The sequence below is a fragment of the Schistocerca serialis genome, chromosome 9 (genome assembly GCF_023864345.2).
Source record: "Schistocerca serialis cubense isolate TAMUIC-IGC-003099 chromosome 9, iqSchSeri2.2, whole genome shotgun sequence".
NCBI classification, from domain to species: Eukaryota; Metazoa; Arthropoda; class Insecta; order Orthoptera; family Acrididae; genus Schistocerca; species Schistocerca serialis.
This window is the reverse complement of record NC_064646.1, coordinates 441,712,008-441,729,146: the sequence shown is the minus strand read 5'-3', so window position 1 is coordinate 441,729,146 and position 17,139 is coordinate 441,712,008. Positions and strand designations below refer to the sequence as shown.

The 17,139-nt window shown below is 39.2% G+C and overlaps 1 protein-coding gene across 1 annotated transcript in view; it reads left to right on the top strand.

The window, feature by feature from the left end:
• LOC126418602 (cholesterol transporter ABCA5-like) overlaps positions 1-17,139 on the top strand; it is a 346,051-nt gene that overhangs the window by 252,113 nt on the left and 76,799 nt on the right. The window contains exon 25 of the mRNA XM_050085434.1: positions 11,004-11,225. Within this exon, the coding sequence (XP_049941391.1) occupies positions 11,004-11,225 (222 nt within the window). The remainder of the gene's footprint in view (positions 1-11,003; positions 11,226-17,139) is intronic.

The following is a 17,139-nucleotide window of genomic DNA, read 5'->3' as shown; positions in this document are numbered from 1 at the left end:
ACAAAAAGACTGTCTCAAAGTGATCTTTTGGCCAACAAGGCCTTTGTCAAAAATAGACAATGTACACTGAAACACACTCGTGCAAATGTAACTCGCACGCATATCACGGTCCACGACAGCTGCAGCCAGACTGTGAGCAGGAGCGCATGGTGGGAGAGGCAACTGGGTGTGGGTGAGGAGGAGGCTGGGGTGGGAAGGGGCAGGGAGAGCAGGGTAGTAGTAGGAACTGTAAAGTGGTGCTAGTGGGAGTAATGGGAGCATGCAGGGACAAGGTGGAGAGAGGGTAGGCAGCCAGGATGCGAGACAGAGGGCGGGACAACGGGGGTAGGGGGAGGGGAGGGACAGGGAAGAGGCTAGAGGCTAGATGGGTTATGACTGTGACTAATGAAGGCTGAGGCCAGGAGTGTTGTGTTATGGAAATGTGGGATATATTGCAAGGAGAGTTCCCTCCTGTGCAATTCAGTAAAGCTGGTGTTGGTGGAAAGCATTCAAGTGGCACATGCTGTGAACCGCCGATTGAAATGAAGAACATTGTGTTGGGCCGTGTGCTCAGTGACAGGGTGGTCCAGTTGTTTCTTGACCGAAGTTTGTCGATGGCCAGTCACACGGACCCTTGTCACAGTGGTATTTTGCCGCCAACCAAACCTACACAATGTCCTTGGCCATCACTACACAACCCCTGTCCCAAACTCCTTGCATTACAGTTCATATCACTGTGGTGGACAGAGATGCAAGACGTGTCCCATACTTCCTCCCACTACCACCTACTCCAGTCCAGTCACTAACATCACCTATCCCATCAAAGGCAGGGCTACCTGTGAAACCAGTCATGTGGTCTATAAACTAAGCTGCAACCACTGTGCTGAATTCTGTATGGGCATGACAACCAACAAACTGTCTGTCCGTATGAGTGGCAACTGACAAACTGTGGCCAAGAGAGAACTGGAGCACCCTGTTGCTGAACACCCTGCCCAACACGACATCCTTCATTTCAGTGACTGCTTCACAGCCTGTGCCATTTGGATCCTTTCCACCCACACCAGCTTTTCTGATTTGCGCAGGTGGGAACTCTCCCTTCAATGTAGCCTATGTTTCTGTAACACTCCTAGCCTCAACCTTCATTAGTCATTGTCCTTACCCATCTAGCCCCTTCCCTGTTCCCATTCCAGCACTACACAATGTTCTATTCAACCAGCGCACCCAGAGTTTTTACTTTTCTCCTTATCTGCTACCCCCCTCTCTCCCTGACCCTCTACCTAACCTCCCAACTGCACCAGCTGCCCTACCTGCTCTCCACCTTGTCCCTGCATGCACTTTACTGTCCCTCACCCTCACCCTCACCCTCACCCTTACCCTGCTATCTATCCTCCTCCCCACCTCAGCCCCCTCCTTACCCCACCTGGTTCTCTCTCCCACCATGTGCTGCTGCTGCTCACTGTCTGGCTTCAGCTGCCAGATATTGTGGTCATGTGTGTGTGAGTTGTGTTTGTGAGAGTGTGTGTCAATGCGTGTTGTTTATTTTTGACAAAGGCCTTGTTTGCCAAAAGCTCACTCTTCTGCAGTCTCTTTGTTGTGCCTCTCTACAACTCGGCATCTCCACTATATGGTGAGTAGCAACTATCGTTTTTAAATTATTGATTCTGTCTAAACATAACATGAGGAAAGACTGCAAGTTGGTTAAGTTTGAAATGTCTACTGCAGATATATAGGGCATGAACTGTATAGTGATGTGAATTTCAATGACTAAAGTATTATTGTGGACTGTTTACCATCATAGCTTACAAAAATGCCTAAGGTTGGAAAGAGAAAGCGTCACTTTTTGGATGATTGTGCAAAAGAAGAGCCTTTTCCAAAGAAAGAATGTACAGATCAGGAAGTGTTGTGTGAGATTTGTAGTTGTTTCATCTCTGTATCTCATGGAGGTAAGGCAGATGCGAGGCATCACATTTCTGTGAAGAATGATACAAATAGATTGACCTCAAAGCCTATTTCTACACTCGTCATTAAAGAAAGTTCTCAAGAAGAATTCTTCATTCCTCCTGCAAAACTAACAACAGCTTATAAAGTTGTCAAGCATCATCAGTTCTTCAGTTCTCTTGAATGTACCATAAAACTGAATGCTGCAATGTATCCTGGCTCCAAAGTCACTACAAAGCAGTCTACAGCTAGGACCAAAGCTACAGTAATTGTTAAAAATATTCTCCCACCACACTCCGTGTCTGAATGCATAAAAACAATTGCAAGAAGTTTCATTTTATGGCATAGGCACCGATGCATCGAACCACAAGGCGGAGAAGATGTTTTCTTTAGTTGTTCATTACTTTACTGAAACTGACGGAATTCAATAGAAGCTGTTGAAGTTTGATTCACTGAATAATGAACACTGAAGACAGTTGCAAAGTTTTGTGTAGACACTTTAAGACAACTGCAAATTCCATTACATAAATTCATCACTTTTTGTGGAGACTGTACCGATATCAACTTCAATGGGCTTCATTGACATGGCCAGCAGAATGTGTTTCACCAAATTAGAGAAGGATTAGAAAAAAATGTGGAAGGCATTGGATGTCCTGCCCATACAAAGTGCTGCTTAAGTCTTAACTGTAAACACTGAGAAAAGCATTGTAAAAATATTTAATTATTTTTCAGTATACGTGGTAATGCCCATATCAGGCACTTTTGGAGTCTGGATTATTGACAATTAAACATTCATCATGAAAATATTTAATTATTTTTCAATATGCATGATAAGAACAAAAAAGGTGAAAGAGTTTTGCTTATACATTGATATCAATCATCACTCTCTTTTTACTTACACAAAAAACAAGATGGCTGTTGCTAATGTTTGAGCTGTGAGAATTCTTAAGCTTCAGATTCCATTAAAACAGTTTTTTGATGTCAAAGACAGACAACCCGAAGTAATTTCAGATTTTTTCAATTAACTAGTCATTTCATGTTTTTGAAATGAAACTTGACTCTGTTTGAAAAAATATGTAAGAAGCATGGAGAAGAATAAAGTGTTGATAACTGAAATGAGAAATATGTTAATAGACACTCAAAGATGTCTGAATGAAAGGAAGACTGCCAATTTTATTGGCATTCAGACCAAGATGAACCTGAAAGAATTAAAGAAATAATTAATTTGATTTTGAATTTTAAGGAAGAGACAATGCTTTATATATCTTAACATTCTATTACGTTGAGAAATGGGGTATTCCTTTTAATAAATATTAAGTATTTGATTGGGTGATGCTATCTGAAAGCCCACATTGGGTGGTGATTGAAAACACTGTAATATACCTGACTAAAAATGGTGTGAAGATTTCAAGTGGCAATTGTTCGCAGGAATATGTTTACTGAAGAGTTTTTTAGAAACGATGTGTGACTCGGAAGAATGAAAGTAAAAAAATTATGCAAGCATTTGTTTTCTAATACTGCAAACAATGCCACTGTGGCAAGAGTATTTTTGCTAATGTCAGCCCAGTGGACTGATGAAAAAAATTGACTGCTGCCAGGGAGTGTGACATCAATCTTATAGCGCCAGTTTAACTAAAAGTTGATATGACTGGAATTTTGTAAATACGTAAAAGGGAAGAAAGAATTGCTGAAAAAGGGGAAAGGTGAAATCTTTCAAAAAATATGGTGTACCAACTACTTCTGTCATAAAAAATTCCATGTAATTGTGTTATAAATAAAAAGTGATGACATTATGAATTTTTTACTTCTTTTCTACACCCACATATCAGAGTGTCCTGATGAGGTCTGACCTAGATATGGCAACCCTAGGCACACTGCTTTCTGGCCAGTTGGACATGACAAAATCTACTTAATACATCTTCAAATAAAGAAAAAGTGAGAGAGAACAAATGTGACCACCTTTAACTTTTGGCCCATCATCATTTTTGTTACTTTCATCTCGTAAAATATTTGTAAGGAGCCAGTAACCATACTGTTAAGTGCTCTTAACAAACCATCACCACCCTTCCATGCAGTTATTCTTCCCTCACCCATTTCACTTGTCATAACCCCTGACCTGAGTTGAACTGCAGAGAGAGAGAGGGAGGGAGAGAGAGAGAGAGAGAGAGAGAGAGAGAGAGAGAGAGAGGGAGAGAGATTGTATTTCTGTAACAGTCTGCATTGCCTGATTAGACATTGTGTTTTGTCATTTGGATGCCTATTGTATTTTGCATTGTGTGACACCATTCCATTCCTGTCCTTTAACCTGGTATCCTTGGCATATGAAACTGACTTAATCAGTATTTTTTTCTACATCTTTATCATATTTCCCACCTCTGGTACTGTCTCTTGACAAGGGATCTGAAAATGTAGGATCTATTTTTAGCAAAATTTGCAACTCCTAAAAAGATTACGTATACAAATTGAAAAGACGGTCACACAATATGCCTGGAGATGAAGCCTTCATATTGCTTTCAAATGTCGGTTAAAAAGTGGTGGAGCTTTTTAACTGGAATGTTTCCTGTTGCAAAAATTTTAACTTTTTTTTTTCCCAAAACGGTCTTCTTTTCTTTTGGCTCTAACATTTTTCCACCGATGAACAGGCTGCTTCTCTGGTTTCAGGTGTTTCTCACCATTATTTTTGTTTTTTACCCAATTCAGTAGTCATAAAAAAATTTACAGAGTATTGATTTCAACCCTTTATGGGTGGTCATAGGCATTTGACAGTGCTTGAGATAGAACCAGCAACGTAAGTGGTATAGAAATATAATTGATAATAACTCTATTTGCACTTTAGAGGAAGACTTTCATCATAGTAGAAATATCTCGACAGGTTTAGTTTTCTGTTCACTATAGTGCAGAGTGTGGACCCTATAAACTGACAGTCAGCTGTGAGTATAAACAAGTAGTCACAATAATAACAACTGCTACACAAAGCAGCATTTTGGCTTAATGTACACATAATGTCCTTACAAGTAGAATTATGACTGCTTGAGGGACTGGGAGTGGTGTGGGGAAGAAAGCCCTGCTTCCCTGTCACAAGGCAGCCAGCCTACACTCATGCTCTGTGAAAGCAGTATTGATACTAGGTCACTGGGCATGCTGATCCCTTCTGGTGTTGTGAGGGCCTTAATCAAACTCCATGAGTGAAGGCTTAGTCTCTTCACTTATTTTAAAATATCTTGGCAGACACTATTATTGGAGAATATCAAGGAGGATTTTGTTACAGGAAATCTACTATCGACAAAATCTTTGTCCTACATCAGATCATAGAAAGAAGGTGCGAGTTTGCCCAAGAACTAAACATGCTGTTTGTCAACTTCAGAAAAGCATATGACTGTATTCATTGGGAAAGTATGCTGAGGTGTCTGGAAGAGTTCAGTTTTGCCAAGAAACTAGTAAGCCTCATTAAGACCTGCCTGATGGATACTACAGAAAAGGTAAAAATTGGAAATAAAGTGTCAGAAACATTCAAAATAAAAACTGGGATATGACAGGATGATGGAATATCACCTTTTCTTTTCAATCTTGCATTAGAGAAGGTAATGTGAGAGATGTCATCTAATGAACTCGCAGGAGTCCAGACTGGGGATGTGAACATCAAGTACCTCGGATATGCCTATGCAAGAAGAATAACGGGAAATGGCTGACATTCTGGAAACAACAGTGAGGAAAATTGGACTTCAAATCAATCATGACAAGACAGAATACATGGCTCTATACGATAGACATAATGAAACTCAAGAACCACTTCCACAGTTACAGACAACTGAGGGTTCTTATCGTCAAGTCAGGGAGTTCAAATATCTGGGTGCAGTATTCAGAGATGAATCACCCAGTAAAATGAAATTACAGGCAAGACTACAGGCAGGTAATCGCTGTTACCATGGCCTTAATGCTCTCCTTAAAACCAGAAGTTTGTCAAGACATTCCAAAATAAACATCTACAAAACACTCCTACAGCCAGTAGAACTATATGGATGTGCCACCTGGAGTACAACCAAGCAAGATCTGAACAGACTGATGATATTTAAAAGATTTTTGGACCAGTTTATGATAATGAGTGTAAAAAATGGAGAATTCGTCACAATACAAAGTTGTACGATATTTACAAAGAGCTGAACATTGTGGCTATAATGAAGACACGATGACTCCAGTGGGCAGGGCATGTTGCTCGAATACAGGACAACCAATAGCCGAAAACTGTACTCAACACCAAGCCAAATGGCAGAAGGCCCATGGGAAGACCTAGAACTTGATGGAGTGACTGCATATCCAAAGACCTTCAGAGAGTGGGACTGCTGAAAGGATGGCAGAAAGGAGCAGAAGACAGGCTGAGGTGGAGGCCGTCTCTCAAAGTAGTGCATGGTCCATTGGGCCTGATCACGTAAAGCAAGCAAGTAAGTAAGTACATAACGTCATCAGTTGGGTGCCGAGTGGCATAACACAAAACTTTCAGATTAAGGTCAGTTCATACTTAACAAAATACAATGCCAGAACATTCAGCAATGTATTAGAAATGGTAACATTTGCACAGGCTGTCAACAGAGTAGAATGGAATGGAGCAGAATGGGATGTGATGGAATGGGACATTAATGTCAAAGTTTATTGGAAAGAAGAATTTGACAGTGACGTTGGTGTGAGGTGGAGGGGGGTGTCGTCATCTGGTAATAAAGGAAGTTAACTACTGTTGCATGGTTGTTACAGTATTGGATTTCACCCATTTATGCCTCCTTATGCTTTATTTTATTGCTTTACTTTGTTTTTGTGACACATTTGAAATGTCCTTTATTTTATTAATTTACTTTGCTTATGAGACACATTGAAAATGTGCCATGATGGTTTGGATATTATTTCCATAGAGTGTTCTTCAGCAAGAGAGACCAGAATCAGAAAGGGAATAATGATTTTGGTTTTACGATACCTGGACATAGGAAATCCTACTTTTTTTACAAATAAGAATATAAACTGATGAAACAAATTTTCAGTAACTAACTTGTTCTTAATAGTGAAAGTCACCTCCAGTGAAGAAGAAGAAAGATACAGTTGTCTCTGGCATTATCTGGTACTTTGAATTGGGGGAGGGGGTGGGGGAGAATTATGCACAGTAAATAAAGTAAAAAGCCTGTATGTATCACATTATAAATGTTGTTTATCTGTAAATATTGCTGCTAGCAAATAAATGTCAATGTTTTGCAGAGTTTCAACTTTTCCTGTTGTTTCAATTCTCAGCAGTCTACCATGAAAACATTCTCAAGGAGACCACTATGAAGTTTTCTTTTCACATTAATAAACTTTATTATTTAGTTTCTTACCTCCTATACCGGATCGCACATTTATGTACCACAGGTGGCATCTTATAACCTCAGCCTCCCCCTTTGGATACTTCGTGTGTCACTCTGTGCCATTGTGCCTGCCCATCCATTCCCCTTCTCCACACCTTTCCTGCTCCACATTATATCCCCCCTTATCCCCCCCTCCACACACACACACACACACACACACACACACACACAAACACACACACACACACACACACACACACACACACACACACACACACATTCCACCTCCCGATACTGTGGATGGCAGTCTTTAGTTCCTGCATGTCCCCCCATCTATACCTTGCTACCCTCCCACTTGCCGCCTCACTCCAGATTGTGGTCACATTTGGTTCAGAGCTGCTATTGGTAATGGTCATGAGTGCATGAGATTTGCTTGCGTGTGCGAATGTGCATGTTTTCTTTGTTGAAGATGGCTTTGGGCGATAGGTACTGATGTGTAACAGTCTTTCTTTGTGCCTATCTGCAACTTAATGGGTCATCTTTATGGTGAATAGCAATTTATTCCTTTCTTATATTATTAATATTCCAACCTGAGGTTTACATTGTTTGAAAATGGTACATTAGGAAGAGAATCGTGCCTTCGAGGATGGCCTAATATCTATAAAACAAACATCACAAATAACACAAATAGTGACTGTGAAAGTATACACTCTGTGATTACACTTTGGACTATTTGTCTGCAGCATCTGCTTGCAGAACTGTGTGCAGTCTCAGACTGGATCCTTACAAGATAACTGTAATGCATTGACTGAACAGTTCTCACAGTTACTTAACTTTGGTGCTGCAACTGGCTATTGCAGTCTGTGCATGATGGAGGGGTTGATCCGAAATGTTCTTTTTTCTATGATGAAGCATGTATTCATTTATCAAGACTTGTTAACTTGCAAAATAATTGATGTTGGATTTCAAAAAATCTACATCAGTTACATTATGAACCTCTGCAAGGTATAAAAACGGAAGTGTATCATGCAGTTAGTGCGACATAAATTGTTGCCTCAACATTTCTCTATCAAACCGTAACTTCTGATATATATGTGAATTCTGCAACCTTTTTTCCAGAGAAAAAACAGTTAACAGAAAGTGTTAAGGTCATATTATACTGCATAGTGAAAAAAATCCCACCATCAATGTGCCTATGACAGTATGACTTTGTGTTTTTGATGACAGGTATATCCTTTTGCACAACATATCCATTATATTTTCTCATGCTGTTGGCCCAGAAAAGTAGTCAATTTGTTGCAAGGCAATCAATAAGATTTATCACTTTGGTATTTTAGAAATAACCTTTGTGACATACTTAATTGGCTTCATCTTTTACAATTGGGGCTAGCAACTTCCACCCACTGCTTTGTTGATTGTAATTTCTGGTGTTTAGTGGTGTGCCTGCAGCTCACCTGCAGAAGAAACTCAGTGTCTGTCTTTTTAAAATGGACTAAAATTGTTGGAGCAATTTCCACATCAGCTTTTCATCTGCGTTCAGCAAATGATGCATCCTTCTTACTGAGAGATTTAAGAATGAAAATAATCAATTATTGTCCATGTCCATTATGTTACTGAGAGAGTTGTCATATAAAATGGGCTGTAATCTTTCTTCTAATACATTTGCAGCCTCAGCAGACTCACACACATTTAACTGATAATTATCTGATATTTTGTTCTGCAGTTGTATGTTTTTTCTTTTGACTAGGCTCTTCACATGAATTGTCTCCAACAGAAGTGTAATCTTTCCCGATTTCAATCACATATGTAGGCTGAGTATTTATGGATGTGATGATGTATGTATATGATGGTATCGGATATCATTAAAATTATGTCATGTGTGCTGAAACTCAAAATTTTTGCCATACTACACTTGCAAATGGCTAATTGCAATAATAGATTTTATGAATGAATAATTTTTAACAGTCAGAGATGGTGATAACATCTTTCAAAATGTTTTCTATTGTTGTGGACCACAGTCATGGAAACTTAATTAGTTCAGCAGATCAGATTGTCAATTTACGTAAGTTATGATGTAGGTTGCAGAAATTTTGCATAAGGCAGACTGATGATGGACATGTTTTTGTCTAAAGTGCCTAAAAGTGGATAATGATTCAACCTGTCAATTGAAATGAGAGATATAAGTGCTACCTATTCTGTAGTGCTTCCATATGTTTCTAATTTAGATGACTTCCTTTCGTATTGCTTGGCTGTTTCTCTGGAAGGTCAAAAACTTTTGCTGTGTGGTGTTGAGGTGACCTGCTAGCCACTTACATGGCAATGAAATTCCCAATCACTTGAAGTAATGATTTAAATTGTAAAGGGTTATACTATTGTTACTCAATGTGTAGTAAATAATAGGTCCATACAATTTTTCATGGTAACCCTTGCTCATCTGCAAGAAAATGGAAACTAAAGTGAGACATGCAGTTGCGTGCCAAACTTTTTATATAAGCTGCATTTGGTTCTGTGTAATTGTGGTCATTTGAAGAAAGAGGACCAGCTTCAGTTCTGTGGCATCTCATCACTGGTGCTGCAGCGGTCCTTTAATGATTGTTATTGCAATTCTTTTTTAGATGCATTTGCTGAAATGTAGCTTCTGAGAGTGAATTGTTCAACTACTAAGACTTCTTAAAGAAACTTACAGTATAATGTGATTATTAAAAGACTGTTTTTGCCACAGCTTTTTGATTATTTTTGCTGTAGACAGTTTGCTCAGAGGCTGGTTTAGTACTGTGTAGCTGAGGCAGCAATATATGCTAGACTCTAAAGGCATAAGGGCAAGTAAACATATTGCTAAGCTATATGCTTCAATGTCTGTCAAAGTAGCATCACAAAATCGTGCTGACAATCAGTAGTAGTGTGTGCCATTATTTTTAACCATTGCATAGGAGCCGGTATCCTTTGCCTGGCCTTTGCATCTCAGCATTTCCTTATCTTCATAAGCTGGCAGCAGCTTGTATAATTCTTCAATACACTTTTTAGCATTTATATCTATAAAGTGATGTCAAATGTGTGGAAATTAGACAGCAGTTTATTTCAACTATGTAAAAGTGAATGCTGAATAGGTCACAATGAAAACGATAATTCTGTCTAGAAAATTCATTTTTCTGTCAGAAATAATAATCACAAAAGTCTGGTGGTTAAAACATTGCTGTAGTGTTTGGCATTTATTATTGCTTTGCCATATAGTTCTTTATAATAAATGTGTTTGCAAGAGGAGAAAAATCTGAAGGTTTGGAGCTCCAAAATTTCAACATCTTCATGTGACCTATTCGCTGCCCCCTTCCTCTCTCAAGTCAGAAGCTAAAAATGTATTACATCTGTGTGCATTAACAGATAAAATTACTTGTCACAGTGACGAAATAGTGTCTTTTTGGTAAATGTCATTTCAATTGAAGGCAGACTTCTTTGTATTTGTGTGGTATGTGAATTGGGCCTTTAATCTGTTTATGATGTTAATTTCTGTTGTAATTTCTTTTTAATTCTGTAAAACTCTTTATTTCAGTATATTCATTTAAGTTTAATTAATTTCAGCCTGTGACTGGTGCTTCTTGTTGAATGATCTTGTACGCCACATTAATTTGACTTTTTCAGTTCAGATTTTGTTTAAATTTTTCTGTGGAAAACATGTGACAACCACACACAAATTTAAGAAGGAAAAAGTGAACTCAGGCTTAATGACTTGCTTCTGATTACTGAATTTCCTTTTATGATCAAAAGGAAAAGAGCTTGTATGGGAATGAGGATGATGAAATAAACGTGACGAATGGAGCACACGGAAAGAGCTGTAAGATACAGATTGCTCAATGCGTGTCAGGAAAAAAGATGTCAAAGCTTTCATGCTTTGATAAATTTCCACAGGAGAGAATGAAAGAAGGAAAAAGGGCTGGAGGGAAGGAGGAAGCAGCACATATACCACTTACTGCAGCCTCCTCTCCAATGGTGAGTCTCATCAGTCAAACATTTGCTGCAAGTGTAACGAAAATCATTGGTCTTGTTACTGATTTTAAGCAGGAGACTGTCCTGATCTGTGATGAATGTAGAGCAACACGTAGTGATGTGAAGGGCTTAGTTTTAGACCCCAATTGAGGAGGAGGGAAGAAAGGTAATGCAGAAAGTTATCAAAACTGGATGCTGATTATTTCACTAAACAGAAATGCAATAATATTTAGGATGTGAGGGAAAGAACAATAAGATCAGAAGAGGGCAAAAAACTCAAACCACAGATGAAAATGAATAAATTTGAAGGGAAGCAAAAGTAGAATATCTGACTAGGTAAATAATTCAGGTGTTGATCTCTACCTGAAGAACAGAATGAATTGTACAAAATACCTACAGAAGTTAGTATGCATCCATTCTACAATGTAGCATTTGGGAAATGAACAGCAGCATTTTGATTTTTAGGAAGAAAATCTTTTATTTATCCAAAATTATATGATTTAAAGGGTCACTTAAGAAAAGTTACATCATCCAAGTGGCAACCACTCTTTTGAATACAATTCTCAGTAACTTATAACATGGGCTGAAAGGCATTGATCTGTCAAACCCACCTCTTCTTAAATGACAGCTTTCAACTCCGTTAAACTTTGAGCTTGTTAATATAGACGCACACTTTCAAATACCCCTACAAGAAAAATCACAATAGGACAAAGACTTGTCTTAGTGACCTTTGCATGTAGCTAAAATGAGAAATGAAGCATCCAGGAAATTGTTCCTCACAACTGTCATGGGTGAATATGCAGTGTGTGATGTCACACCATACTGTTGAAATTAAACATGCCTCATATTGATCTTTTCTCTCTGCAGTTCTGGCAGAAAGAACATATTCAGCATGTGTACATTACATTTGAAATCCAGTGGTACATTGTTCTCCTTAAAAAATTAGTCACAGTTACACTAATGAGTCACATGAGGAGAGTGGAGAGGTCTTTCATGAATTATGCAAGGCCGTTCAGGGGCCTAAAAAGAATAGTTTGTTAGTTAACTGGCCCATTTAAGTAAACATATGCCTCATTGTTTATACACAGCATTGCATGTGGGTTCTTTACAAAATTCACTTGCAAATGCACCATGAGTTGTTCTCACTGCTGCAAGTCCCTGGATTTTGCCTGCCAAATCACCAGTATTTTATATTGATGGAATTTCAGATCCAAACATAACCTTTATCTCTCAGAATCCCTGCTCATCTGTAGACAGTGTCCATGCTGATGGGTAAATCATCTTGGACTCCAGATGACTGCCTCTATCAAAATGACAATGTTTTCAGGGGTACTCACATTATCAGGACCTGGTGGTTTCTTCTTAGTAATGTTTCTTGTTGTTCTGAAATCTGTAACTAGTTATAGGATAATATTATGACTCAGAGCTATGCGATTAAAATGATGGCAAAATATCTGTTGTGTTGCAGTGACAGACAAAGCATTTAGGATAGAGCTATTGTATGCAGACACCTGATGCTCTATGATCCACTGTTCCATTGGTACTGAAATGGTGGACTGTCCCAAAGTGAATGTCATGTGTATATTATCCCTCCCATCCCTAACAGCTGTGTACTAGCCAGTCTGGAAACTCTGATTTCTATAGGTCATCCTGTACAACACGTGTTAGCTGCAAAGCTGTCTAAAGATGGTTCAACATCTTGATTATAAAGTTGGTCCCATAATCCCATTATTTGCTGGAATGGTGATCCATTAATGTATATTTAACGTTGTGTAAGTGAACTACACAGTTCATGCAAGAGGTCCTAATAGAAAAAATCTAGTTTTTCCCCTTAATTAAGATAGAATATATAATTTTGAGATTATAGAGACCGAAACTATTGCTGATGGAAAATATTTCCTTAAGTCACATTTTTTATATCAACACCCTATAAGGACATTCCATAAATAATGTCCCCACATTACCATGTAACAACTTTCACTGCTGGCATTCAGTTATCTCAAACTTTGCTTGCTTCAGATCCCTGCACCATTTAGACCAACAGCTAGCACCTGCCACACAACTGAGTAGATTTTGTACAATGTTGTCATTCATGTGTTTTGGTTTAGATTTTTGTTAAAGGAGCACACATGAGATTGTTTCAGATTGCTTTATCACCTGTTTTGTGATTGATGCACGTTACAAGTAATCTCAAAGGTGCTGTTGCAGATGTGACACATTGGTCCTCTGAAATTTCTCCTGTGCCCATTGAGTTCCCTTAAAGCTGATCAGCACACATACAGAGCAGTCAGAAAAGCCAGAGTATCTAGGACATCTTTCCCTGCCTGCAAATACCAGCAGGGGGAAAAAGGAGGAGGAGGGGGGGGGGGGGGGGAGGCAAAGGGTTGATATTGCTACATACAAAGATGCATGGAAATTCAGATAAATGAATTTATAGGTATGGTTCCTGAAGAGGGGCAGCTGCCTTTTCAGTAGTTGCAAGGGCAACAGTCTGGATGATTGACTGATCTGGCCTTGTAACAATAACCAAAACGGCCTTGCTGTGCTGGTACTGCGAACAGCTGAAAGCAAGGGGAAACTACAGCCGTAATTTTTCCTAAGGGCATGCAGCTTTACTGTATGATTACATGATGATGGCGTCCTCTTGGGTAAAATATTCCGGAGGTAAAATAGTCCCCCATTCGGATCTCCGGGCGGGGATTACTCAAGAGGATGTCGTTATCAGGAGAAAGAAAACTGGCGTTCTACGGATCGGAGCGTGGAATGTCAGATCCCTTAATCGGGCAGGTAGGTTAGAAAATTTAAAAAGGGAAATGGATAGGTTGAAGTTAGATATAGTGGGAATTAGTGAAGTTCGGTGGCAGGAGGAACAAGACTTCTGGTCAGGTGACTACAGGGTTATCAACACAAAATCAAATAGGGGTAATGCAGGAGTAGGTTTAATAATGAATAGAAAAATAGGAATGCGGGTAAGCTACTACAAACAGCATAGTGAACGCATTATTGTGGCCAAGATAGATACGAAGCCCACACCTACTACAGTAGTACAAGTTTATATGCCAACTAGCTCTGCAGATGACGAAGAAATTGAAGAAATGTATGATGAAATAAAAGAAATTATTCAGATTGTGAAGGGAGACGAAAATTTAATAGTCATGGGTGACTGGAATTCGAGTGTAGGAAAAGGGAGAGAAGGAAACATAGTAGGTGAATATGGATTGGGGGACAGAAATGAAAGACGAAGCCGCCTGGTAGAATTTTGCACAGAGCACAACATAATCATAACTAACACTTGGTTTAAGAATCATGAAAGAAGGTTGTATACATGGAAGAACCCTGGAGATACTAAAAGGTATCAGATAGATTATATAATGGTAAGACAGAGATTTAGGAACCAGGTTTTAAATTGTAAGACATTTCCAGGGGCACATGTGGACTCTGACCACAATCTATTGGTTATGACCTGTAGATTAAAACTGAAGAAACTGCAAAAAGGTGGTAATTTAAGGAGATGGGACCTGGATAAACTAAAAGAACCAGAGGTTGTACAGAGATTCAGGGAGAGCATAAGGGAGCAATTGACAGGAATGGGGGAAAGAAATACAGTAGAAGAAGAATGGGTAGCTTTGATGGATGAAGTAGTGAAGGCAGCAGAGGATCAAGTAGGTAAAAAGACGAGGGCTAGTAGAAATCCTTGGGTAACAGAAGAAATATTGAATTTAATTGATGAAAGGAGAAAATATAAAAATGCAGTAAGTGAAACAGGCAAAAAGGAATACAAACGTCTCAAAAATGAGATCGACAGGAAGTGCAAAATGGCTAAGCAGGGATGGCTAGAGGACAAATGTAAGGATGTAGAGGCCTATCTCACTAGGGGTAAGATAGATACCGCCTACAGGAAAATTAAAGAGACCTTTGGAGATAAGAGAACGACTTGTATGAATATCAAGAGCTCAGATGGAAACCCAGTTCTAAGCAAAGAAGGGAAAGCAGAAAGGTGGAAGGAGTATATAGAGGGTCTATACAAGGGCAATGTACTTGAGGACAATATTATGGAAATGGAAGAGGATGTAGATGAAGATGAAATGGGAGATATGATACTGCGTGAAGAGTTTGACAGAGCACTGAAAGACCTGAGTCGAAACAAGGCCCCCGGAGTAGACAATATTCCATTGGAACTTCTGACGGCCGTGGGAGAGCCAGTCCTGACAAAACTCTACCATCTGGTGAGCAAGATGTATGAAACAGGTGAAATACCCTCAGACTTCAAGAAGAATATAATAATTCCAATCCCAAAGAAAGCAGGTGTTGACAGATGTGAAAATTACCGAACTATCAGCTTAATAAGTCACAGCTGCAAAATACTAACACGAATTCTTTACAGACGAATGGAAAAACTAGTAGAAGCTAACCTCGGGGAAGATCAGTTTGGATTCTGTAGAAACACTGGAACACGTGAGGCAATACTGACCTTATGACTTATCTTAGAAGAAAGATTAAGGAAAGGCAAACCTACGTTTCTAGCATTTGTAGACTTAGAGAAAGCTTTTGACAATGTTGACTGGAATACTCTCTTTCAAATTCTAAAGGTGGCAGGGGTAAAATACAGGGAGCGAAAGGCTATTTACAATTTGTACAGAAACCAGATGGCAGTTATAAGAGTTGAGGGACATGAAAGGGAAGCAGTGGTTGGGAAGGGAGTAAGACAGGGTTGTAGCCTCTCCCCGATGTTGTTCAATCTGTATATTGAGCAAGCAGTAAAGGAAACAAAAGAAAAATTCGGAGTAGGTATTAAAATTCATGGAGAAGAAATAAAAACTTTGAGGTTCGCCGATGACATTGTAATTCTGTCAGAGACAGCAAAGGACTTGGAAGAGCAGTTGAATGGAATGGACAGTGTCTTGAAAGGAGGATATAAGATGAACATCAACAAAAGCAAAACAAGGATAATGGAATGTAGTCTAATTAAGTCGGGTGATGCTGAGGGAATTAGATTAGGAAATGAGGCACTTAAAGTAGTAAAGGAGTTTTGCTATTTGGGGAGCAAAATAACTGATGATGGTCGAAGTAGAGAGGATATAAAATGTAGGCTGGCAATGGCAAGGAAAGCGTTTCTGAAGAAGAGAAATTTGTTAACATCCAGTATTGATTTAAGTGTCAGGAAGTCATTTCTGAAAGTATTCGTATGGAGTGTAGCCATGTATGGAAGTGAAACATGGACGATAAATAGTTTGGACAAGAAGAGAATAGAAGCTTTCGAAATGTGGTGCTACAGAAGAATGCTGAAGATTAGATGGGTAGATCACATAACTAATGAGGAAGTATTGAATAGGATTGGGGAGAAGAGAAGTTTGTGGCACAACTTGACCAGAAGAAGGGATCGGTTGGTAGGACATGTTCTGAGGCATCAAGGGATCACCAATTTAGTATTGGAGGGCAGCATGGAGGGTAAAAATCGTAGAGGGAGACCAAGAGATGAATACACTAAGCAGATTCAGAAGGATGTAGGTTGCAGTAGGTACTGGGAGATGAAGAAGCTTGCACAGGATAGAGTAGCATGGAGAGCTGCATCAAACCAGTCTCAGGACTGAAGACCACAACAACAACAACAACAACAACAACAACAACGGTATCAAAGGAAGCATGCACTGATATTCCTGTGCTGCAGTGTGCTACCATGGATCAGTAAGAAGAAGAGTTTGTGGAAGTGGTAACCAATATGGTACAGCTGCTAATGTCAGCCATTTGGTCTTGTCCTACCTCCTTTTGCCCACTCTGATGTCATGGAAGTTGTCCTTGTTCATCTACAGATTAGACACTGTTCAATGACACATGGCTTCATACTCCTGTGAGGATATTTTGCAGTGTGTAGCACTCATTGTATGAAGTTTCAGTCACATCACCCCTTAACAGATTT